Source organism: Elephantulus edwardii, unplaced genomic scaffold (assembly GCF_000299155.1).
Source record: "Elephantulus edwardii isolate Elephantulus edwardi_28Jun2011 unplaced genomic scaffold, EleEdw1.0 scaffold00032, whole genome shotgun sequence".
NCBI classification, from domain to species: domain Eukaryota; kingdom Metazoa; phylum Chordata; class Mammalia; order Macroscelidea; family Macroscelididae; genus Elephantulus; species Elephantulus edwardii.
In genome coordinates this window covers 4,857,315-4,883,178 of record NW_006399782.1, presented here as the reverse complement: position 1 = coordinate 4,883,178, position 25,864 = coordinate 4,857,315, and the positions used below count along the sequence as shown (strand labels likewise).

The window sequence follows — 25,864 nt, the reverse complement described above, 5'->3', positions numbered from 1 at the left end:
GGGAGGAGGGTAGAGAGAATAGTGCAACAATGAATGGGTGGAAGCCCAAAATCTCTGTAAATGTTTATGAAAATTAATAAAATATAATTATAGAAAAAAAAAGAATGGTTGTAATCAATGAATATTTACCTTTGGTACTATGTTAAGACTATTATGCTTAAGAACACATTGAAAAATAAGCCAAAGAACCACAGTATATCTTATATTTAACTTTTGTAAACTGTTTTGTGGGTAACTTTTCAGTTTTCACAACCAACTAATACATTTCAATATTTTGAATACATCAGTGTTAATTTTGATTTTCAGAGGGTAACCTAACAAACTACTATTATGTTTTGTTTTAAGGAATATAAATTTCAATAAAGCTACTAAAATGCAAAAAAAAAAATCTTTCATTGTTGCATAAGCATTGAAACAGAATTAGAACTTGAATTTTTTTTCCCACTCACCTGCAACAAGTAACAATCAGGGCAATGCCAAGGATAAGCAAAAGTCCACCTCCTGCAGCTGCAATCACCACCGTGATGAGCTGATAGGCTAAACGTCAGAAGAACAAAAAATTAAAGATGTAGACTGGCAGGAAGCAATGATGTAATACACAAGGGTGATTCCTCCAACACACACACACACACACACACACACACACACACACACACGCGCGCTACCCTGCCTCAGCTGGTGACTTCCCTTACTTAGCTTCCACTTTCTGGGCATATTGTTTTTTCTAGGTGCTACTGAGTCAATATCAACTCATAGTGACCCCTGTGATAGAACAGAACTGCCCCAGGGAGTTTTAAATGTTCAGATCTGTGGCTTACAGATTCGCTATGAGCCTCAACGATAACTAACAACAGCAATCTTTACTGAAGGAGCTGGGTAGTATAATGGTTAAGCATTTCACTGACCAAAAGGTTGGCAGTTCAAACCCACTAGCTTCTCTGTGGGAGGAAGATGTGGCAGTTGGCTTCCATAAAGATCACAGCCCTGGAAAACCTAGGAGGTTGTTCTCCTATCTGCAGGCTGCTGCGATGCATCCTAATGGACTAGACAGCAGTGAGTAAATGTTATAGGGCAGACGGTCAAGTGTTCCTTCTGCAGAGCCACTGGCTGGTTCAAATCTTGTCACTGTGCCAACAGGGCTCCCTATCTGGACGCATGGTCACTAGTAGATACTGATTTCTTGTGGAGATATCATTATAGTTGGTTCCCAGATTAAGGAGCGGGGACTACAATGCCATATTAAATCTTTCTCTCCACTAGGAGGAACAGAAGCAGAAGGAACAAAATGGGAAATGGAAGGGAGAAAGCTTTGGAGTCCTCTGGGAAATTGCCATGGTGAAGGACTGGAGACAGTGTATGTAACAGCCTTGAGAAAGGCAATTTAAAAAAAAAAGAAAATACTGAGAGCAGCAATTCTAAAGAAAAGATGATGGCAGACAGTGGGATGTAAAAGGCTTTCCTTTACAATTGCAATCCCATCTCCTTGCTTCCTTTTCAGGACGTGATAAGGTGAGGTGAATCAAAACTGAACGAGCTGTTTGCTTTCAGATGAATGGCCAGCTGATATCTGGAGAACCAACTGTCCTTCCTCACAAGCAGCTTAGTTCAGTTTGTGTTCTAAGTGACTCCTGCCAGCACCAAGTATGCCCACTGATGTGAATCTCTTTTTATTGTAATCTGAATGAACGTTTACAAAGTGTACTGGATTCTTCTGTAACTCATTCATTCACATTTTGTTGCATAACATTAATTTCAATACCCCCAATGTCTGCTCATCCGTTCATCCACATGGTCTTTTCCTTCACCCATCTCACTAAGCATTCATTATCTTTTTTTGAGGGAAGGAAGTCAAAGGTTTTAATCTAAGTTAGTAGCAGAATACAGGCAGAACAGCATCCAAAATGTACTCATAGGCGTCTTAGCCCCAAACCTTGCAGCTTGAGACCCTTGGTACAAAGATCTCAGTGCTTCCAATACTGCCTCTCCCTCCCAGTACTCCAACAAACACGGGCAAAAGGCTCTTCACTCTGGTCCAATGGGCTAGCAGCCCCCAGATCCACTGCATTTCGTGTCAGGTCTCTGGTTCTCTGCTACTACTCCTGAAAGCCATGGTCATACTGAGGCAAGAATCCCTGGTCTTTAAGGACACGGTGCATTCTCCTCCTTCTTTACTGGCAGTGAATGTCTTCCTTCATTATCGATTAATTTCCTATTCCCCTCATTCCCTCTCCCCTCCTTGTTAATGATACAGTACAGAAATGAATTTGTGGTAAACCTGTCTTTAGCTTTTCTAACAGTGATCTTCCACAATATTTGTCCTTTGGTGACTAACTTATGTCACTCAGCCTCTATACCCGCTCTGGTTGCCTAGTGTTAAGAAGTCATATTGACAACCCAAAGCTTTGACTCTACCAGCTGCTCTGTGAAAGATGTGCCGTCTCTTAGGGAGCTCTGGTGGCTTAGTGGCAAGACGCTGCACTGCAATCCCAGAGGTACGCGGTTCAAATCCACCAGATGCTCTGCTGGAGAAGGAGGGGGCAATCTCCTCCTGTACCAGTCAGATCTGATTTGACGGTACACGTAAAAAATAATACAATAAAAAATTTTTTTTAAAAAAAGATGTGCCATCTCCTCCTGTGCAATTTACAGCCTCTGAAAACCCACTCAAGGGTCGGCTATAAGTTGGTTCTGACTTGATGGCACAGAACAATGACTCTAAGATTCACCTATATTATGCAGTGATTCACAAATCATTCCTTGTTTATCAACGTGGCTTAGTCCTCCACTTCCACTGTGTGAATGGACTATGGCTCCATCCGCTCCTTGATGGGCACTTGGATTCTTTCCAGCTCTTTGCTGTTGTGAATAAACATGAATGTGCTTATTCATGTGAATCTTTCTAAAACCCAACTGTAACAACAGGGTGAATACAGTGAAATATAATTTATACACCTGCCTCCAGAATGGGTTGGAGTGGGAGGACAGGGCACAAATACTGTGAAGTAGAATACTGGTGTCTCACTGGAAGAACGCCATAAATGAAGAGGAAGGGCACCGCAGGGAAATGAGGAAGGCGCCTTCCCAGTTAAGGATGGTTGTCAACTTGGCTTCCTGTTTGGGCAGCAAGACCATAGTTTCTGTGGTTTGGCAGTTAGGATGTTATCATTCCCTTGATAACAGCTGATATAATAAGTCCCTTAGAGGGGTAATCATCTTCATTTGAAGATCTGCTAAGATCCATTAAAGGTGTGTCCTACGTCAAATAAATAGTAATGTCTAGCAAAGCTCTCTTGTTTCGGCTTGATCTGGATCTTACCCCTGCATGTCACCTCCAGTTATTGGACTGGAATGAGTGATCTGTCCTGCCAACTGACCTTGGAGTCACTATATGAGTCAGAAGACTACCTCTTTTCCTCAGGGGAAGTCTCTTTAATGAGGCTCATGGCCGCAGGACTTGATAGAGTACACGTGTATGATCCATTTTCTTGAGATAAACCTCTTTTCCTTTCTCTTTATAAACCTTTTGCTTTTTGGGAAAAACTAGACTAAGGGAAGGTCCATAAGTGGGGAAGAAGAGGACTATAAATAAGGCAGAATAGAGTCATAAATGGAGAAGATTCAATAAAAACTCAATCCATTGCCATCTAATAGGTGTTGACTCATAGCTGACCCTCCATGGTGTTTCTGAGACTGTAAATCACAAAGGAGGAAATTGTCCATCTTTCTTCCCTGGAGACACTGCTGGACTGGAGCTGCCAGAAGACTCAGCCAACTTCCTATGGACTATGTCATCAGAGCTTCCTAAAGCAGGAGGAAGAAGACAATACACAGGGAGGAAGAGGACCATAAATGAGAAGGTGGTTGTTTTATACCACCAAGTAAGAACCGACTGACTCTCCAGTGGGTTTTCAGAGGCAGCGCGTGGCACAGGGGGAGCAGCTGGTAGATTTGAACCTCATGTCTTCAGGATTGCAGCTCAGCTTCTTACCATCAGGCTACCAGAGAGGAGGGGAGGCTCTAAAATTCTCTGGCTGTGCAGGGAGACTGGGAGGAAAGAGGGCGCCTCTGAAAGGACGTTGAGCCACTAAATGAAAGGCTGACCCACACAGAGGGTGTGGTGCGAATATTAAAGATGGATGGATAAATGTACCCAAGGCCAGGTACAGGGAATCTGGAAAAATTACGTGAGTCTATAATTACAAAGTAACAACCATAAACCAGCTTAGAGGATGGCAATTTTAAAAAAGCTTTTCAAAAGGTCACAAGTATGGAATGTTTAAATAAATGATGGTAAATCCATAGAATAGTATTCCACAGAACCATAAAAAGTGACAATCTAAAGTCTTATGCATGAAAACACCCCATAGTTGATTAGTTTGGAAAACAGGTGACAAAAGTAGTTCATTCTGTGAGTTTGGTCATATAATTTCTAACTAAAACACAACCATGTCCATATTTCTAAAGTGATATATACCAACGTCAACAGAAACGTGCCAGCATCAACTGGCAGCTCCAAGCCACCCGAGACGTCACAGGATGCTGACTTGGCAGGCTGCTTCCAGGAAGGCTCCAGTGACGGGAGCCTTGTGAGGCAGTTCTCTTGTGTCTCCTATGGTCACTATGACTTGGAATCGACTCAATGGCAGTGAGTTTTGGTTTCTGTTAACACTGCCTAATCATTAACGCTGAAATGGTTTAGACTGAAGTGGAAACCCTTACAGTCTGGTGCCCATATACTTCACCAACCCAGTCCTTCACTTCCCCCACTGTCCTTCCTTCTACACTCTGGCTGGGGGAGCTCTGGGGACACAGTCCATAAGGAAATAGGTTGCTGACTCCCAGGCAGTGTCTCTCTGGTGGTTTCAATCCACAAGGGGCTCCTTGGGAAAAAGATGAGCAAACTCTTCCCCGTGTGACTTATAGCCTTGGGGGAGGGGGGAATCCTAGGGGAGCATCTGCTATGAGTCAGTCCCAACTCGATGGCAATGAGCTTTTGAGATACTCCAGCCACGTCCTTCCACGTACTGTCCCCAGAACACCACCTGCCCATACCTGCTTCAACAGTGTTATTTAACTGAACTCCCTCTATCTGAGCTTTTTACCCCCTGTATGCCTACTCATATTTCATATCTGATTTATTAAATTAACACTCAGGGAAGCATTAGAAGGGTCAGGACTATTTAGCAATGTGTTTATCTCCCCAGTCAGATCTGAAGCCTCTAAAGAGGCTTAAAAGTCAAGTCTTTGGGTTTTGTTTTCCTTATGCCAACCAGCACCTAGGGCTCTAGAAGTTTCTATACTCACGGTTTCCACAGTTGAGACCACCAAGGCCGAAGGGGCAGCTGCAAGCCAACAACACAAAAGGGAACAAGAATGAGTTTCAAATCTCAAAAGAAATGATGCCATTAACCCAAGACGTGTCTAAATAACATCTGCAACAAACTCATCAGAGTAGACAAACAGGGAGCCTACCTCATACAGGTTTTGTTTTCAAGCCTGTACCCATCTTCACAAGCTGAAAGAGAAGAGAAAAATCCATGATTGGTCAGCCTACCTCCTTCTGCCCAAACTTCCGGTTAATAAAAAGACATTACTCTTAAATCTACAAGAATACGCTAGACTCAGAAGGCAAAAATATTACTGCCAGCTCCATTCTTTATCAAGAAATCTTCCTTAACTTCTTTGCCATTCTCAGTTTCCCATCTGGCCTAGCAGTAAGATCATAAGGGGATTTACTGACATAAATTATGCAAACAACTTAGTGCAGTGCCTGACACACAGTAACCATGAACTAAATGTCTGAAGTTGTAATTATTGTTATGTGCCATCCAGTTGGAACTGACTCACGGCTGGCCCTCCAGCAAGTTTTCAGAGAGTATAGATCGCATGAGAGAAAATTAGCCTTCTTTCTTCCACAGAGCAGCTGGTAGATTTGAACCGCATGCCTTTGGGTTGGCAGAGTAACTCCTTATCCACTAAGCCACCAGAGCTCCCTTGAAGTTGTAAATGCTGTTGTATACCATTGAGTCAGAAGTGACTCACAGCTGACCTCCAGTGGGTTTTCAGAAGCGATAAAGTCCACAGGAGGACACTGCCCAGCTTTCTCCAATGTGGATTTGAATTGTGTACCTTTGGAATTGCAGCACAACTTCTTACCACTAGGCTATCAGAAAACTTTTGAAGTCATAATTAGCAACCAGTTGAAATAACCTTTCTTTGTGAGTAGAAGTCGAGTGCCCTGGGGTAAGGAGTACTAGGCGCGGACCGCCAGTCCCCTCCCACTGCACTGCTCTCCTCCTGGTAGGTCAGGGGTGTAGGTGCAGGAGGAGCCCTTTGGGTACCTGGTCTCCATCAGCTCAGGCACTGCCCATTTCTCTGGTGACTCAAGCCCGCCCAGCTCAGCTCTGTGGTAGGCTATTCTATTCAGCACACTGTTCTACCGGGAACACTTCCTCTTGGGACCGCTTCTGCATAATGTCTTATCTGCCCAGAGCGTGTTCTCCCCTCCTTGGCTATCATCCAGCCAGGCACCAGGTCCATCTGCGGTCTGGTCTGGGAGTGGGCATTTTCCTTTAGTTCCAGATGTGGCCTGACACCCTGGTGTGAGGATATTTATTTATTTCAAATGTGTTCAGGTTCATTTAGTCATTCAGAAATGGTAGAGTGCTACAGCTTGCCTGGCCCTGCTCTGTGAGCTCTCTGAGGGGGAACGCCAGCTCCATACCACGGAGCTCTGATACCCACAGAAATGGATGTGCAAAAGCCAGCAGATCTACCCAAAGTGTGCTTCCATGACTGATATGGCCACAAACAAATTCATACTTTCTGTCCTTAAAAAAAAAACAAACAAACTAAAAACCCTGGTCTCCTTGTAGGCTAGCTGTCCCAGGAAACTAAACCAAAACCCTTAGTCAATCTGTTCCTATCATCTGCGCTGCCTTGTCCTTCGTTCATTCACTGGACTAATATCTGTTGGATCCTTCAAGGAGCTAAGCCCTATTCTTGATGCAGCTGAGGCTCTGCAGTACTTCCAGCTAATGAGAGAAAGAGACACACAAAGAGCCCGCTAGGATCTATCATGATGCCTGCAGGATGGAAGGAAGCAACGAGAAGCCTATGGGAAACGTGAATTTTATATGAAGCTTTGACAGCATGGTGAAGACATCATAAAGACATTCGCCGAGACATTAGGGAGCACGTGTCTGTATAAAACGTTATAAAGCCTTCCACTAAATAGCAGTGAATTGTGGTGTTTGAAAACAAGCATACACAGTCCCCTTGACTTGTTGAAAGGGAGAGTGGTTTTTATGTGCCCTGGTGTTTCATGCATCATTGACCAGAAGGTGTCACTGCTAACCCGGCAGAGCCCAGCTGACGGACTGACTCACTATCAGAGACCTAATCACTGGGGGCGGGAGCTGTGGGGGCTGAGTCCAGGGGGATTTGTGCTGCTTGCCCAGAGGCTGTGCCTCTCTGGTGGTCTGAATCCACTAGTGCCTCCTCAGGAGAAAGATGGGCAATCTTCGCCCGGGTGATTTCCAGCCCCGTATACCCAATGGAAGGTCACCTAAGAACTGATTCCAACAAATAGCTGGAGTCACTGCAGACTGGAAATCTAACTAATAAGGTTATGCTAAAAGCAGCTCCCTGAGACCCCAGGAACAAGCCCCGAGGCTGGCCAAGGTTTCCTTATGTTGCATTTGGGTCATTACTTGATAAGCAGGAGGTTGTGAGTGCCTGTGTCATTTGCCCTTGGTACATTTTGCCAGTTCTGCTCCCACTAACGCTAGCCTGTAGGTGAGATCACAACAAAGCAGAATTAGGAATGGAAAGGAGCACAGGCAACAAGCAGTGGTGGCTCAGTGGTTCTGCTTCTCTAAGGAAGATTTTAACCTAAAGATGGCCAACATACCTCTAACACGGCCACTACCTATTGATTCCTGTGATGACTACCTATCTTTCGTGGAGCCTTGCAGGTTGCTGTGAGGCTGAGCAGATTTCAACAGAGCTTCTGGAGTATGAAAGACTAGGAAGAAAGGCCTGGCAGTCTATTTCTGAAGAACCACCAATAAAAGCCCCTCGGGAGCACAAAAGTCAATTCATAACTAAAGACGAGGATGGCACAGGGCGGGGTATCATACCAGTTCACTGTGCACAGGCAGCCAGGAGTCAAAGGCTGATTCAAAGGCAGAAAATGACAGAAAATAACAGTAGCTCAGGGCAGCCAGAACACAGATGGCAGGGTTGTTCTGAAAACCACCCAAAACTGCAGAGGAAATGCTTAAAGAGAGCATAGCTCCTGCACCTCCCCATTCTGGCGGTCAGTCCCTTCCTTCCGGCCAGCTCCACAGCGCCCCACACCCACGGATCTCAGCAGAGGTCACCTTCCACATGAAATAAAACTCAAATCCCCAGTTTCTAAGAATGGCAAGAAACATTTTGCATTAAACCAGATAAAAGGGGATTAGGAAGCATTATTGCCTTGTGATAAAGCCAGGAGCTCCTCCCCCCAGCCCTGCACATGCACAGTGTGTCCATCCAGAGCAAGGTCACAGCAGGCCCTCGGCAGCCTGGCACGCTGCGGAGAATCCCAGGGAGTCAGTCACATGCCAGGACTGGCGCCCAACACCAGTATGCCCTCCTCTTGACAGCCCGTCCAGGTCCTGCATGGAGGGCGGAGGCTATGCAGCCTTTGAAAGAACTCTGTATGTGAGCTCAACGCTGCCAGAGGGTCGGAAGCTCAGAATGAGGCTGCTGCCCTCAGAGGTATTTTTATCCTCCCCTGACGGAAGGAGCCCTCTGAAGGGAAGTCCTGACAGAAATAAGTGGCATGTCACCTTTCCCTGGTATGTAATTTCACTCACATCCAAGTGCATCTGTCACCAGCAAGGTGTTGATGGAGCAGTCTGACGTGACACAATGCTTAAGACTGTAATGTGGGCTTTATTGTGTCAGCTTTTCAGGTGGTCATAGGCCTTTTATAAATCAGGGTTCTCAGTGCTCCGGATTAGAATGAACTTTATTTTGAGTCAGTCTTCCTGGGTGGTGCAAGTGGTTAGCTGCTAATCAAAAGGTTGGAGGTTTGAATCCACCCAGAGGTGCTAGGAAGAAGCAAGTGGTGGAAATAAATTTCTGAAAATACACTGTCCATTGAGAAAGCTGTGTTCTACTGTGACACACAGGGAGTCAAGTCTTAAAATGGATTCCTCACAACTGGTTTGATTTTATTCTTGCACTGTACTCACAGGTCAGTCTTTACATCAAACAGAATATATTTAAGCCTCTGGTGGCCTAGTGGTGAGGAGCTGTGCTGCAATCCCAAAGGCATGTGGTTCAAATCTACCAGCTCTTCCATGGGAGAAACACAGGCAATCTCCTTCCATGTAATTAAACTGCCTTTGTGAACCCCACTGGAGGGCCAGTCATGAGTCAGTTCTAACTCGACAGTACACAACACACAGTGACATAAAAAAATTTAGCCAGATTTGATTTCAGCTCTTAAACACTTAATATCTCTGTTACTTAAACAGCAACCTGGGTAAAATACAAAAGCTGAAAGCTCATCTTGCTTTACTTAAACTCAGAGTATTATTATACCCATTTCACAGAAGAAGAAATGGAGGCACAGAAGTTAAGCAACTTATGCAAGATGATACACAACCAACAAGACAGCACTGGGCTCTGGCTTAGGTCTTAGGTCTTTAAACTTTGGTCGAGTCCTCTCTCTAAGGAGCCACAGCTGCTTCTAAAAGATATGAGGCTGGCTTCTTACTTTACCCTCATTTTAAAGATGAGCAGACAAGGGAATAAAGATTTCGTACTAAAACAATAATTTCTTTAATTTCCTCTTAGGTGAAAACTTTTTGTTTTTTTAAAAAAGGCAAGGTACAGCAAGGATGTCATTCCATTTTTTTCTTCTTCTTTGATATGTCAGACCAGCAAGAACTAGTCAGAGAGATAAAGTTATGATTCCAAGGAGATAATGTATCCAGTCCTGCTGGGAACAAAAGAACAAGAACTCGTTTCCCCTACTTTAGAACAGTGGCACCCGTAGCAGAGACACAGAGAGAGGAAGAATGAGAGGAAAAGTACTTTGAGTCTGGAGAAAAGCCTCCGCCCCCGTCCTGGGCACAGACCCGCAGCGAACCAATGAGCCAGTACCTCGGCAAGAGTGGTCCAGCTTGTTGAAGTGGAAGTAGCCAGACTTGCACTGGCACAGAGCAACACCGTCCAGGTCAGTGCAGATGGAGGTCTCTCTGTCACATTCGGGACTCTTCCGCTTGCACAAGCTTCCCGCTGGAACAGAAAAACAAGAGGGTGAAGCAAAACTGCCTCCGCTTCAAACCTTAAGATGCATGAACTTTCAAGTCAGAGAGACTCCTGAGTACAACTTTCAGAAAAATCTTTGTGATGCAAAAACTTTCCCAGATCCACTCTGCACTGGCCTCTGCCACGCCTTCCCTGTATCAGCACGGACTTCCTAAAAGCTGACAACATTTTTCTCCTTGAAACACCCTCACTGCAAATTACTGATATAGTCGCAAAGCAAGTAGGGAAGCAGCAAAAAGCCCTGTTGTCTCCTCCAGCTTCCACTGCTGACACACGGCTCTGAGGTGTGCGGTGCATGGTGTCCTCTGGGACAAGGCCAAGAAAGACCACCTGCTTCTCCAGGACTGCGAGGTGGTTCTGGGTGTCTGTCCATCTTTCCCTGGACTAAAAGTTCCGGGAAGCTTATTCTACTTGTAGTCTCCGGCACGTTGCAGAGATACTGGCCCACAGAGTGCTGAGAGCCGAAGTGCTGAATGGTGCTTTCAGACCAACAGTCTCGGGGCCATCCACAGGAGAGATGAGAGGTGGGCAGAGCAGCGGCTGCATCTTGCAGGCTTGGCTGGGCCATATTTCTTACCAGCCTGTCCACTGGCTCTGTCCTGCCATAGGCATGCCGGCCAACTTGTCTTCCTACATCACACAGATTCACTTTATTAGTCTCAGAGATTGTTGGGCATGTGGCACTCTGGGAGGCTGTATACAGAGGATACAATTAGGATGGACCTAGAGATCTGACAAAAAGGACATCGGTGTAAAGGCTACAAAGGCAGCATAAGAAAAACAGGAAACCAAGGGGACAGTGAACAGTAACGTGTTTATCCCACGTATAACCCAAGCGAGATGGACGTTTGACGTTGTTGGGAAGCAAGAGTGAGTTGAGAATGGGAAGAGAGGCTGAGCAGGACAGCATACACTGTGCTAGGAGGCAGGGCAGCGTGCACACGGAGCTAGGAGGGAGGGCAGCATGCACACCGTGCTAGGAGGGAGGGCAGCGTGTACACCGTGCTAGGAGGCAGGGCAGCATGCACACCGTGCTAGGAGGCAGGGCAGCGTGCACACGGAGCTAGGAGGGAGGGCAATGTACACACTATCATAGGAGGAAAGGCATCCGATCTCCCAGGTACAATCTACCCATCTTAAGAAAGACACCAAACCGGTGAGCTCTGGTGGCCCAGTGGCAAAAAACTGCACTGCAATCCAAGCAAGAGGTGAGCAGTTCAAATCCACCAGATGCTCTGCTGGAGAAGGAGGGACAATCTTTTCCCGTACCAGGTCAGATCTGATTTGACGATACACACACGCTAAAAAAAATTTTTTTTAAAAAAAGAAAGGTGCCAAACCTACTCAGAAAACAGTCACCAGCTTTGATGCTTAATTCTGTGTGGTTACACAGGGCGCTCTAGTGGCCTCAGGGTAAGCAGTTGTGTTGTTAACCCAAAGGTTCTTGGCTCAAATCCACCAGCTGCTCAGAGGGAGAAATATGGCCAATCTCCTCTTTTGTGAGTTACAGATTCTGAAAAGCCGCTGGAGGGTCAGCCATAAGTTGGTTCCAACTTGATGGAACATAACAACAGCCACAGTTCATTTGATTCAACACTATTTTAGATGTTCCTTTGAAAGTGTTTCGATGTGAGTAACGCTTATAGGGAGTTGACTTTGGAGAAAGTAGATTATCCATGGTGTGGGTGGGCCGTTTTCCAATCAGTTGAAGGTCTGAAGAGCAAAAATGAAAGTTTCCCAAAGAAGTGAGGGATTATGTCTCAAGACTCTCCATCATAGAAAGAAATACTGCTGCATTTTCAGACCAGTGGCCTGCCCTATGAACTTTGAATTTGTTAGTTACACAACTATATGAATCAAATTTTTAAAATCAAACAATACACCCAATCAACCACTCTGTATATATTGAGACAGAGGATCTAGGGAGTTCTAGGGGTGTAGCTCACAGGGAGTTGTGCTATTAACTCCAAGACGGTGCTTCTCTGACAGTTTGTACCCATGAGGAGCTCTCTCCTCCTGTGCGATTTACAGCCTCTGAAAACTTGCTGAAGGGTCAGCTATAAATCAGTTCCAACTTGATAGAAATGAGTTGAGTTGTTGAGCATACAAAGGATCTATCTATCCATCCATCCATCCATTCATCCATCCTAACGGCTGTTTCTCGAGGGGACCCTGACTGATACCTAGATCTCCACACTTTGGAAAATCGTCCCCAGCAGGCAGGCTCAGGAGACGTGAACTGATGCCAGGCCTCGTGCTACACAAGGTTCCCATCCGACCCCTCCCCCTTCCCTCCCCGCCCTTCCCCCCCCCCAAGACCCCTTTGTCGGCCCTGAGAGCTTGGGTTGGGCTGGCAGCCTGTTCACAGGGAGGTGAGTTTAGGCCACAATTATAGTTCTCAGCACTGCGTTTCCTGTCTTTATCAGTGGAAATCGGTGTGCTAAATCAAAACCCCATTCGTATGTGTGACAATTTCCTTTGTTTCTTGTGAAAAGTTTGTATTTAAAGGGGGAAAACTGGAAAAGGAAAACCTCACTAGGCAAACACAGAGAAGCTGGCACCAGAGAGAGACTGGACCTCCACAACCCCCATCTGACCTCTCCAAAGGCTCTGCCCACTTCAGGCTTCAGTATAAATGGACATTAGAGCAAAAACCTCTAATCCCTTCTAGGCCAGTCACCACCTTATCCAACAGGCAGCTGAGCCACTGGCTTGGTTGGTGATTTTCTGGAAGGTGATGCATCATTTTCTCTCTGTGCTATTAATCCAGCAGGCTGGCAGATGCTCACCACCCTGCAGAATCCATCTTCCTTTGCATAGGAGAGGTCTCCCGTGAGGCCTCTCCCAGCAGGGAGAGCTGGCTTGCCTCCCCAGCAGAGGAGCTGCCCTGCTGAAAATTCTTAAGGAATATCCCCATCATAAATCCATCAAATGGAACCAAGTACAAGCTCGTTCTCATTTTAAGTCAGCTGATGTGATTTCTCTGCATCCACAATTCCCATACTCTTTCCTGAGTACAACATCCGCCAAAAGGTCAGACAGCAAGTACTTATATAAATCTAAGGCTGAGACACTCCACTGGGGATTTCCAGACTCCAGATCTCTGGTGATGATCAGGGCTGTGTGCTCTGAAAGGCAAGGAAGTAGATGTTTTGTGAATTGAAGGGGGAAGAAAATCTGCTTTTCCGCTGGCATTTCCAGAGTGGCCCAGTATAGCCCATGCATTACAACATGACAGCTTGTATTAGATTCATCTCTCCACCTTCTAAAGGTTAGCAAGAGACTAAATGGGCTTACTGGTAAAACCTGTGCAAGAACAAGGCTTCGCAACAAAATAGGAAAGGCACCTCATACAGCCAAGAAGGCAGGCAGGCTATCTTTGTACTCCAGGGCTCCAAAGGAGAGGTAAAATATAGGGAACTGAAATCTTGAGAAAGGAAGACAGACATTTCCCCACTAAATCATAGCCAAGCGGTCAGAGAATGGTGGTGGGTTAAAGAATGGTAGCACTTGTTCTGGGCAAGATCTTTCATAACCAAACATCTATAAATGCACTAAAATGAGAGACCCCCTGACAAAAATGTAACCTGGACACACAGAAAGGACTTTGAGGCCTTAGCAAGTGCAAACAGTTAACACAAATGACCACTAACTGAAAAGCTAGAAGTTTGAGCGCTTCATAAATATGTAGTAAACTAAAACTTGCTCAGCATTTCTTAAGCTGAAAGAAATAAAGAATACATTCAAGCCATGAGTTGCAATGCTTAAGAATGCTATGGGCAGAATACGGAATGATTCAGGAAACATTCAAAAGAAGGTGGAAGGAATATACAGAGTGATTTTACCAAAAAGAAATGGCTGAAACAGAAGAATTTTAAGAAACATATGATCAAGAGGCAATGGTGATAAAAGAGGAAGTGCAGGCTGCTCTGAAGGACTTGGCAAAACATAAAGCCCCAGGAATTGATGGAATACCAATTGATGTACTGCAGCATACAGATGGCTGCCCTTCATGTGCTCACCAAGTTGTGCCAAGAAATCTGGGAGACATCTACTTGGCTAGCTGACTGGAAGAGATCTATATTTATTCCCATTCCAAAAAAAGGTGACCTGACAGAGTGTGGAAATTATTGAACAGTATCCATCACTAAGTGTTGAGGACTCTATAAATATCTTTATCTATCTATATATCAATTTCTATCTATATCAAGCATTGAGGACCCTCCTTCATAGGGTCGCTATGAGTTGCCTCCAACTCGCTGGCACTTAACAACAATAACATCAAGATAGAGAGAGATCCCAGTGGACAGAAAGATGCTACCAAGCCAAAGGTGGGTGACTTTTAATCAGCGGCCCTCGGGCCTCTCTTTCATTGTTTTTGTTCAAATATTCCTCTAGGTCGTATAGCCCTGGTGTACAAGCTGCCGTACAGCAGTAACTTGTGGTTGCTGTGAGGCTGAACTCTGTGACACTGATGTGTCAAATGCGTTAATGGCTGGTTACCCAATGTGGACAGTATGGGCTGGAGCTCCTCGATTTAAACAAGCTTGGAGGCAGGAGTGGCATCCACTTCCCTAACAGCTTGCCTCCAGAAAACCTATGAACCTGGAGAGAGGATGAAAGACACCCAAGCGTTGAAGACACTCCTTCATAGGGTCACTATGAGTTGCCTGCGACTTGACAGCACTTAACAACAACATTTATCACTAATATCACACACTAGCAAAATCCTGCTGAAGATTATCCAGAAAAGACTTGAACAATACATTGACAGAGAACTACCAGAAATATAGGCTGGGTTTAGAAGAGGTCATGGCACTAGGGACATTATTGCCAATGTCAGATGGATCTTGGCAGAAAGCAGAGAGTACCAGAAGAATGTCTATCTGTGTTTCGTTGACTATGCAAAGGCGTTTGACTGTGTGGATCACAATAAATTGTGGCTAACATTGAGGATAATGGGAATCTCAGAAAACTTGATCATGCTTATAAGAAACCTATTCTTGGACCAAGGAGCAGTCCTCAGAACAGAGCAAGGAAACACTGCATGGTCCAAAATCAGGAAAGGAGTGTGTCAGGGATGCAACCTGTTCCCATACCTTTTCAATCTGTATGCAGAACAGATCATTCAGGAAGCAGGGCTTTATGAGGAGGAGTGTGGCATCAAGATTGGAGGAAGACTCATTAACAATCAATGATATGCAGATGACACAACCTTGCTTGCTGAAACTGAGGAGGACCTGAAGCACTTGCTGCAAAAAGTCAAGGAGTGTAAGTCTCCAATATGGATTGAAGCTCAACATCAAGAAGACAAAGATTCTCACCACTGGGCCAGCTGGCTGCACCATATTAGATAGAGACAAGATTGAGGTTATGAGCAATTACAGCTTGCTTGGATCCACAATCAACACTCTTAACACCATCAGTCAGGAAATCAAAAGACAAACTGCATTGGGAAAATCTGCTGTCATGGACCTCTCCAGAGTGCTGAAGAGCAACGATGTCAGTCTAGATACAAAGGTGCGCCTAATCCACGCCATGGTCTTCTCAATTACTTATTATGCTTCAGAGAGTTGGACAATGACTAAGGATGACAAAAGAATAGTTGGCTTCGAGTTGTGGTGCTGGAGAAGAGTCTTGAACTCATGGACTGCCAAGAAAACAAATCGGTCTGTCTTGGAGAGGGTGAAACCAAGTCTCTCCTTGGAGGATGGGATTTTTTTAATTATTAATTTTAATGAACATTTACAGAGACTTAGGATTTCCAGTCATCCATTGTTGCACTTTTCTCCCTGCCCACCCTCTCCCTCCAATTCACTCTTCTCCTTGAAAAGTAAAACTCTTTGTTATGGAATCCCTCCCCCCAATTCCACTCCACTGTGCAGCCTTCATTCTGGACTCCTGTAATGACAGTAATACCCAATCATATATCCCTTTTAAACAGTTCTCTCCATCATCTGTTTCAATGCAGTATACATCATTCCTTCCCTCCTTTTCTGTGTTCCCTGAACCCTGATATCAGTCATGTTTTACAACAGTGGCCCTATGCCCTATTTGTTCTTTTGTGACTGAGATATTTCACTCAGCATAATGTCCTCCAGGGTCACCCATTTTGCATAATATTTCATGAGTTCCTTGTTTTTCAGTGCTGCATAGTATTCCATTATGCGAATATACAACAGCTTCTCTATCCATTCACTTGGGTTGTTTCCAGCTCTTTGCTATTGTGAACAAAGCCGCAATAAACATGGGTGTGCATATATATCTGCTTGGGTGGCAGTTATGGTTTCTTGAGGGTAAATACCCAGTAGTGGAATTGCTGGGTCAAATGGTATTTCTATTTGCAACTTTTTTGAGAAAGCACCATACTGTCTTCTACAGTGGTTCCACCATTTCACACTACCACCACCAGTGAATAAGGGTTCTGATTTCTCCAAAACCTCGCCAGCATTTGATGTTTGCCGCTCTGTTGAATTTTGCTATTCTGACTGGGGTGAGATGATATCTCATAGCTGTTTGATTTGCTTCTTAGAGCTAGGGATTTGTTTGTTAGCCATCTGAAGGTCTTCTTTGATGAAGTGTCTGTTCATATCATGTGCCCATTTTTCAACTGGGTAGTTTAACTTTATCTTGCTGAGGTGCTCAAGTATTTTATGAATTCTAGATATAAGTCCCGTATCAGACATGTCATTACCAAATATTTTTTCCCAATCTGTGGCTTCCCTTTGTACCCTGTTGGAGAAGTTTTTGGATGTGGGAGGATAGGATTTTGAAGTTCCACCTCACTTACTTTGGGCACGTGGCCAGGAGAGATCAGTCCTTGGAGAAGGACATCATGTTTGGGAGGGCAGATGGACAGTGTGTGAGAGGGAGACCCCGGGTGAGACAGACTGATACAATAACTGGGGTGATGGGAGTTGGTGTGTCAGAATTAGTGAGTCTGGCTCAGGACAGGGAAGGGTTCAGAGCTGCTGTACATAAGGTTGCTATACATCATAGGTGACTCAATGGCACATAGTAACAGTAACATACTATGACAGGTTGGAAGCAGAAGTGGCATCCACTTCCTAAATAACATGCCTCCAAAAACTCAATGAATTTTAATAATTGTCAATAGTTTTAGAGAGGCTTCAGGCTTTTTCTATATAGGGTCGCTATAAGTTATGCTCGACTCGAAGGCAATCAACAACAACAACAAACAGAAAGGCACCCTACCATCTCTTCAACTCTATTTGTGTGTCCCTCCATCATGTTGACAGCATCAGAAACCTTAGACCTCATATTTTGGATCATGGTTTCTTGTTTTTGCAATGTCTCTAATGCCTCGTTTGCTTTATCTGCATTGTTTTGGATTGTTTTTCTAAACTCCTCCTGATTTTTGCTAGCATTGTCCTGTAATTCATCAAGTTTCTTTTTCATCCATTGAAAATATTCAATCATTTTTCTTTTAAATTCTGTGTCAGCAAGTTCCATCAGGCTTTCTGGCTTCAGGAAATCCATTGCTACCGTGTCTTCTTTGGGGGGTGATATCTTGCTTTGGGCTAGTGGGACAAGTGAAACACTCTGCTTTCTACAGGCCATTGATGTGGCAGAGTTCTTCGTGTCTGAGGTGGTAGCTGGTTTTTGATTTGACGTCACTGCTCCAGGAGAAAGTCGGGCAGGAACAAGAGCAGATGCATGTAGGGTGCATGCACACTCTAATGCTCGTGTGAGTGGGGAGGGAAGAAGCACACACTGATACCCGTGGGGAAGAGTACGGGGGAACCTAAATAATGAAGAAGTCTGTTGTTCCCTTTCTGAAATGGCTTCCCCCGTCTTTGGAGATGTTCAAGATCTCCCTGTTGTTTGAGTTAGTGGGCCCCACGTGGTCAGGCCAGAAACCAATTTGTTTCCCCACGTAACTTAATCCTCAATGGTAAACGAGTATTTCAGGGGAGGTAGAAAGGCACCTTACCTATCTTTCTGGAGAGGAAAAAGCAGTGCCCTTGAATCTCTGACGAGAGAATTAAGAAGTCAAAACAATGCACGCTTACCTCCATGTTGAAAACCCACTCTTACGGAACATTAGCCTTTTCTCTAATTCCTCAAATATACTAACTGTACCAACTTCCGCTCCAGAAAGTTCACCTCTGTTTTATCAATAACTGACCCTTACCATGGGCCAAGCTCTCAGCAGAGATGCAGGTGTGACAGTACACGGCTTCTGAGTTCTGTGACTCACAGTCCCCTTCAGGAAGGCTCTCTGAACCAGTAGTGACAAAAACCTGACCCACAGGGGATGCCCTAGATCTACTAGACAGACATGGCACCAACTAATACCTACATGGTAGGTCCAGCATCTGGATACCAGATGGAGAGGGTTAGACTAGATTCCCCAACCCCTGCAGGCCCTCATTTTGTAGTAAAATGAGCAGCCCACGCCTGCTTTGATCACTAACAATACAGAAACAGACACAGCCCCCTTTTGCAAGGGAACATTTGGGATTCCAGGGCAGCCTTTTCCCACTATGGAGATGAAGGCCTCCTCTAGGACCACCATCTTCTCTGTGAACATGCCGTCTCTAACCTCTTTCTTTACTTGCTTCACACTTGACTCGCTGTAGAAGCTTCTGACCAAATAAGACAAAGCAACATCAGGACAAGGAAAATCATCATTAATGGCACCACAGTGACCATTCTGGCTTATATTCTTCTGGTCTTTTGCACATTTATAATTTGCAAAGAATGAGTTTTCTTGGGCCTGAGTTCTGGATGACTTGTGATTCCCTCCAAAGTCTATGTCTAGCTGGATGGGGGAAGGTCCTCCCAGAGAGAAACTCTCTTACCTCTGAAAACCCGCCTTTGAGATCCCAGGAGCTGGCAGATCTCAGCAGAGGACCCGCAGGAGTTGACACATTTCTGTATGCTGTCAGCCAGGTCAAATAGCGTCACATTGGAGGCCAGGGAAAAGGTGGTTTGCAGTGAGATCACCAGCATGCTGGACTCCCTGAAGGTGAAGGTTATAGGATTCCAGTTATTGAAATGATAAGACAATCCTGTTACTTCCATTCTCCAATGAGGAACAGAATAGCATAATAGCAGAGTGACCTGGGCATGGAGTCACCCAGCAGCCTGGTCAGAACAGGACCCAATGAGTTAGTTACTCTCTATGCCCCATGTTAGAATATTCTCCCCTTTTCGTGGACAAATTCACAAACAAAAGTAATTCTATTACTTACGCAGAAACACAAGCTGTAGATCGAGCATAACCAGGTAATGTTGAAAAACACCCATTTAACTGAAAGGAAGAACAAGTTTGTCATTAACTGTGAATTGGACAAAAGCTTCAGTGCTAGAATCACTTTTCTATTTTCATGACAAAGCTGGCACTTTCTAGCCATCAATTTACCAGGAGGCAGCTCCACACAGAAGGGCTGTCCCTTTCCCCCCCTCCTCTTATAGACATTTTTGCTTCTTCTGTTGTTCCCGCAGTACAGAAAGAGAAAAGCAGAAAGTAAATCAGTGGGGAGAATCTTGGCAGGAAATGATATTCAGAACAGCACCCTTGGATGCAAAATATCTTCAAAGAAGCAGATTCTCTCCTAAGACCCAGGGTTTCAAAAAGCTTAGAGGCAACTGTTTATTTGGACTTTGCATAGTGAACGAACCTTGTTAAAAATGCTCCTGTCCTTTCAGCTACCCCAGGGCTGGCGGGTGCTACACAAATTCCTCGTAATCTACAATGAATTGACCTAACCCAAAGATAAGTCTTCTTCAAAAAGGGGAAATTACATTATGTGGGTCAAGAGCTCTTTTGTTGAGAGCAAATTAAGAATGGCTCTCCCTGTGTTTGCCTTGTGCCCTCAGAGACAGCAGAAAATCCCTCTTCAGCATAAAGTATCATGCCTCTGGCCCCAGGTCCCCGACAGGAGGGGCTGGCAATTCTGCAGTGAAGCAGAGGGCTCCACATCTCGTACAAGGCAAGACCACCTGTCTTCAATCCATGTCCCAGACATAGCTCACTCTTCAGAACACAGATTCAAGCATAGCAGGTTATCAAACCCTTTCTGGTTTTGCACTACACTGATTACATTCTGTTAGGAAATAACAGGGAGATTTGGTGGTCTAATGAGTAAGAAGTCTCACTGTCAACCCAAAGTCAGGTGGTTTGAATCCATCAGTTGCTCTGAGGGAGAGAGATAGCTAACCCTCTCATAAGTGATTTATAGGCTCTAAAAACCCAGTGGAGGGTCAGCTGTGAGTCAGTTTCAACTGGACCATAATGAGTTGAGTAGAGTTGAAGCCATGACATAGTCTTAGTACAGCAAAAACCATAAAAGCCGGAATTTGTGTAGAAGGTAGGTGACATGTCAAAGAAGAAAAACACAAATATTTTCCAACTTAGAGCTACAGAAAAGTGGAAAGATTGTATCCTGTCAAAGGTAGAACATTTGTGAGACCCAGAACAACAAGGCATTTCGACTGAGTTCTGACTCTCACAGGTTTCACTGTATCACTTAACCTTTTATCTTCCAAGTGTTGGTGAAGTGGAATGGTATCTTGAGAAAAGCCATTAGAGTTTTCCTAGCTGCTACCCTCACTTTGTACCAGCAGTCAGAAAACAAAGAGAGGCATTGCACTGGGAAAACCTGAAGTTAGGGACCTGTCCAAACTATTGCAAAGTAAATGGCATCAGTTTGAAGACTAAGGTGTGACTGATTCAGGCCATAGTCTTTCTGACTTGCTGGACAATGAATAAAAATGACAGAAAAAGAATTGACGCCTTTGAGCTGTGGTGTTGGAGAAGAGCACTGAACATCCAATGGACGGCCAAGAGAATGAACAGGTAAGTCTTGGAGATGGTGCAGCCAGAGAGCTCTCTGGAGGCAAGAATGATGAGACTTCGCCTTACATACTTTGGACATGTTGTTAGGAGGTGCTATTCCTTGGAGAGGGACATGATGCTGGGAAGGGTGGAGGATCGGTGAAGGAGAGAAAGCCCCTCAACCAGGTGGATTGACACAGTGACTGCTGCAATGGGCTCTTGTGTGTCAGGAAGTGTGAGGATGGCACAGGACAGAACAGGGCTCAGATCTTTTGTTCATAGGGTCACTATGAGTTGTACTAGGCTCAACGGCACCTAACAAGTTGCTGCCTATTTCACCATTTTTTTAGCATGGGGAAGACATATTATCCATAAAGTCCATATTGAAAATGAGCAAATTAAGCACAGGTCAGGGATGGTAAATTTGAAAGGAGGCTCTGAGTGTGTAAGAAGATGCTGTGAGTTTGGGAGAGAGATGCCAGCCATACCTATAAGCAGAATCTTTGCTATGGTATAAAAAAGTAAAATTGTTCACCACATATAAGCCTCTGCCTACCTTATTACTGAATAATGTGACACCGAGAAGGTACCATGTCCCTACCACACAACCAAGGTACAGCAGAGGCACAAGACAGCACTACGTGTATTGTCAGACGATATAATATTAATACCCTGCTCCGTGTAAACTCAGGCATTGTCATTGATATTCCAGAGCCTCATCCATAAGAGTCTGGTAGCGCCTCTTAGGAGAGCGAGGCATTGGCCCGGTGCCTGACATGGAATCGAAGCTCAGCAGATCCAGAGGGATGTCATGTTTGGGAGGGTGGAGGGACAGCGCAAGAGAGGAAGATCCTTGACGAGATGGATTGGTTCAGTTACTGGGGTGATGGGAGTAGGTGTGTCAGAGACAGTGCGATTGGCACAGGACAGAGCAGGGTTTAGGGCTGTTGTACATAGGGTCGCTATGAGTTGCAAACGGCTCAATGACACATAACAACGACATCTCATTCTATAAAAATTCAGTCAGTAACATCATCCTGAAATTCTTGGCTAGTATTTGAATGCTTCTTCAGATGTATTCCTGCAATAAGAAATAAATAAATTCCTAAAACTTATTTTAATGAAAAATTTCCATTTTCTAAACACCAAATCTTAGATTCTGGTGGCAGCTGAGAAGCACAGTTTACTGATTTGAGCATCATTTTCATCTCTTCCTCTTTAATTTCCATTTCTCTATTTTTAATATTCTGAAAAAAAAGTAGGCAAAGAAGCAAAGAGGAAGACTCGAAGGCCCTTGCATAACCTATGCGGTGAATGCTCAAATCCTAAGTAACCAGGGTTAATTACTGTTCTTTTGGCTTTCCCTACAGGAAAAGTTATTCTCCTCAACCTCTAAAGCACACACAGTTACACGACATGTAAACTGAAGATGTGATATTATGACCATTTGGACTTTTTCTAGGAGTTCCGGTGGCACATGGATAAGTGTCTAACTACTATAACAAAAGGCCAGCGGTTGAAGCCCACCAGCTGCTCCTTGGATGAAACACATGGTAGCTTGCTCTGATAATAGTTACAGCCTTGGAAACCCTCTGGGACAGTTCTACTTTGTCCTATAGGGTCACTACACATTGAAATCAATTATGGCAATAGTATAGCTGGGAGTTCTGGTGGCTTAGTGCTAAGAACCTATCCCGAAGGCATGATGTTGGACTCCACCAGCTGTTCCGTAGAACAAAGATGGAATCTCCTCCCATGTGATTAACTGCCTTGAACACCTGTGGGAAGGTCAGCTGTTGGTCGGCTCTGACCTGATGGCACACAGCAACAACAACATAATTGATCAGTTTTCCTTTTCCTAAGTGTTTTTAATTGGTGTATGTTACCTATATGTGTCTGACATAAAATTTCTAAGTAGAAAAAAAAAGCACAGATGAATAGATAAAAGACTATAAATGGGACACTTTGAAGAAATACATCTACTGGGCCCCACTAATTCTCAGCATTTCTCTTCCATTTCTAAGAGACTTTTTATTTACTATGAAATTTATCTTCCAAATATGATAGAGATCAACAGCCTAGGAGATACACAGAGTTCATCACTAGGAAATTATGAACTCTGAATCAAATCTAGTCTAATTCAAAAGCTAACACAAAGACATTTGTGAGGAAACTTACTGTTTTGATTATCTTGTTTTCAATTTCACGTAGGTCAGAATGTTCTTCCACAGTAGTATTGAAAAAAGTTTTCTTTAATTTAAACTCTGTCACAAAGGTTCGAACTAAAATGGAAAACATAACCCATTAGACCACATGATGGACTGACCTACTTAAAGCCATGGGGTTTTAAAATTTTTTATTAATTAGTTTACTAGTTGAGTGAAGGAATACAAATCATACGGATTTTCATAGAATTATTCATAGACATTTTGCTTTCTAACATTAATTACCATTGATTAATATTATATCTAATTAACCCCTTATTGTGTGTTGCCTTTCCTCCAGGCTATGTTTTTATAAACCTTTTTTATCCAAGCTTACCTCAAAGGATATTCTCTGTGCATTTCTTTCCCCTTTATGGTGGAGCCTGCCTCTCCCTCAGTTAGGTCCCCTTTCTAGAAGAATGAACATCTACTGAATCAGACAGAAGGTCCAGAGTGAGTAAAGCTTTGGGTGAGAGCTGCAAGAAGAACTTCTTGTGGTTTCACCCATAACAAATGCTCAATAAAGCTGACAAAAAGGAAGATGAGCTCTTCTACATAAAGTCCAAGGGGAAGAAGATAAAGTACTGGATACTAAGCACTAGATACTAAAATGTCTGTCAGGCCTGCCAAAGCCTCAGAGGAGTTTTTTTGCTTGCCAAGGTCCTTTCCCCTCAACTTCAAAGGTCTGCATCAGTTTTCTCTTCTCATTACAGTCATTCACATCCTCCTTGCTCAAACAGCTTTGAGGAAACAGCTTCCAAGTGGCAAAGTTAGCATTCACATTCATGTGTGCTCATCTTCAAAGCTCTCTGCCTACCAAACACTCTCTGTCCCCAAGGATAATCAAGGGTCTACAGAGAAAACGTGTCACACGTTTGTAGTGGCCCCACACTCTGGGAGTTGCCAGACTCTGTGATCATAAGCTACATAATGAAAACAACTTATTTTTTTATTTATTTTATGTGTGTGTGTGTGTGTGTGTGTGTGTGTGTGTGTGTGTGTGTGTACCATCAAATCAGATCTGACAGGTACAGGATGAGATTGTTCCTCCTTCTCCAGCAGAGCATCTGGTGGATTTGAACCATGTACCTCTGGTATTGCAGTACACCTTCTTGCCACTAGGCCACCAGAGCTCGCCATTAAAACAACTTATAATGAAGAAAGCTGTGGGTTCAGAAGCACTGTTCTGAAGGTCCATTTCTCTCATAAAATTGTCATTAACATCAACTTAGGCTAAATGAGCCTGAGGGAAATTGGACTTATAAATGGGCAGACAACCAAAGAAACGAGTAAGGATTGCTTTATAGCTCGCTCTCATCGCCCTTTATATTCAATTCTCATCTTTCCCTATGGAGGGAGGGAAGCCTTCTCAAGAATTTAAAAAAAAAGAAAAAAAAAAGACAACAAACCCCTCCAGAAATCTATGAAGCTATTCTTTCACAGAAAGCTTGCATGCTGAATTAAGAAAAAGGCCCACAGTGAGCCAGAGAAAACATTTAATATCTTAGACTTACTGTCTAAAGCCCTTAATCCTTATTTAACATCTTTTTTGCTTGTTCTACAGTTCAGTGAAGCCAGCTGCTTAGGACTCCTTCTGAGCAGCAGGGAGCTCTTTGAAAACATTCTTGGCCAAATGAAAGCATTTCAGCATGCTCTAATTTGCATGCTCCTCTGATGTTTCTGAACAATGAAGCTAAATGACTTGAAAAGGGAAAGATGATTATTAACACAATGGAATTGCTCTCCTCGGGATCATGCTACCTGGAGGAGACAACACACTGGCTTCCAGCACGCTGGCTTCCAGGAGTCAACTCATTCCCTGTCTCTGTATCACCTAGGTCATACATGTCAAGGATTATATCTAGACTCTCTGAATAGGAATGTCCATATTGCAACTCCCAAAACGCATCTGATTCCCTGATATAATGTTTGTATTCTGCTGTTGCAGTAGTTAGGCGTTTGCCTGCTGACTGAAAGCTCTGCTGTTCAAACCCACAGCTGCTCTGTGGGAGAAAGACGATGCAGTCTGCTTTTAAGATTACAGTCTTGGAAATTCCATGAGGCAGTTCTGCTCTGCTCTATAGAGTCAGTAAGAGTCAAAACTGACTTCATGGCTGTGAGAGTTGGTTCAGAAATCTTTAACCCTTTAACTAAAAGTATCCTAACATCTTTAAACTAAGAAACAGTTTCATTAACTAGTAAAAAGTGTCTCCCAATACAATATTTTTTATTAAATTTTTTTAAAATGTGTGTGTGTGTGCTGTCAAGTCAGATCTGACTGGAACAGGAGGATATTGTCCCTCCTTCTCCAGCAGAGCATCTGGTGGATTCAAACCATGCACCTCTGGGAGTGCAGAACAGCTCTTGCCACTAGGCCACCAGAGCTTGCCCCATGACAATATTCTTTTTTTTGTTTTTTTGGTGAGAAAAATTTCTATTTAGAACTAGCCCGCTGGATTCCGTTTAGATGATCCCAATTTTGTTGGCAACATCCAAAGCATCACAGTCAGGAGCAAGTCAAACATAG

At 44.0% G+C, this 25,864-nt stretch overlaps 1 protein-coding gene across 1 annotated transcript in view; it reads right to left on the bottom strand.

Annotated features, from left to right (window-relative positions):
- HEG1 (heart development protein with EGF-like domains 1) overlaps window positions 1–25,864 on the bottom strand; it is a 108,473-nt gene that overhangs the window by 11,934 nt on the left and 70,675 nt on the right. Inside the window, exons 10-16 of the mRNA XM_006884301.1 lie at window positions 23,312–23,415; window positions 19,548–19,606; window positions 19,155–19,315; window positions 10,162–10,296; window positions 5,473–5,515; window positions 5,305–5,342; window positions 450–537 (exon numbers count right to left, since the gene is read on the bottom strand). Of these exons, the coding sequence (XP_006884363.1) occupies window positions 450–537; window positions 5,305–5,342; window positions 5,473–5,515; window positions 10,162–10,296; window positions 19,155–19,315; window positions 19,548–19,606; window positions 23,312–23,415 (628 nt within the window). The remainder of the gene's footprint in view (window positions 1–449; window positions 538–5,304; window positions 5,343–5,472; window positions 5,516–10,161; window positions 10,297–19,154; window positions 19,316–19,547; window positions 19,607–23,311; window positions 23,416–25,864) is intronic.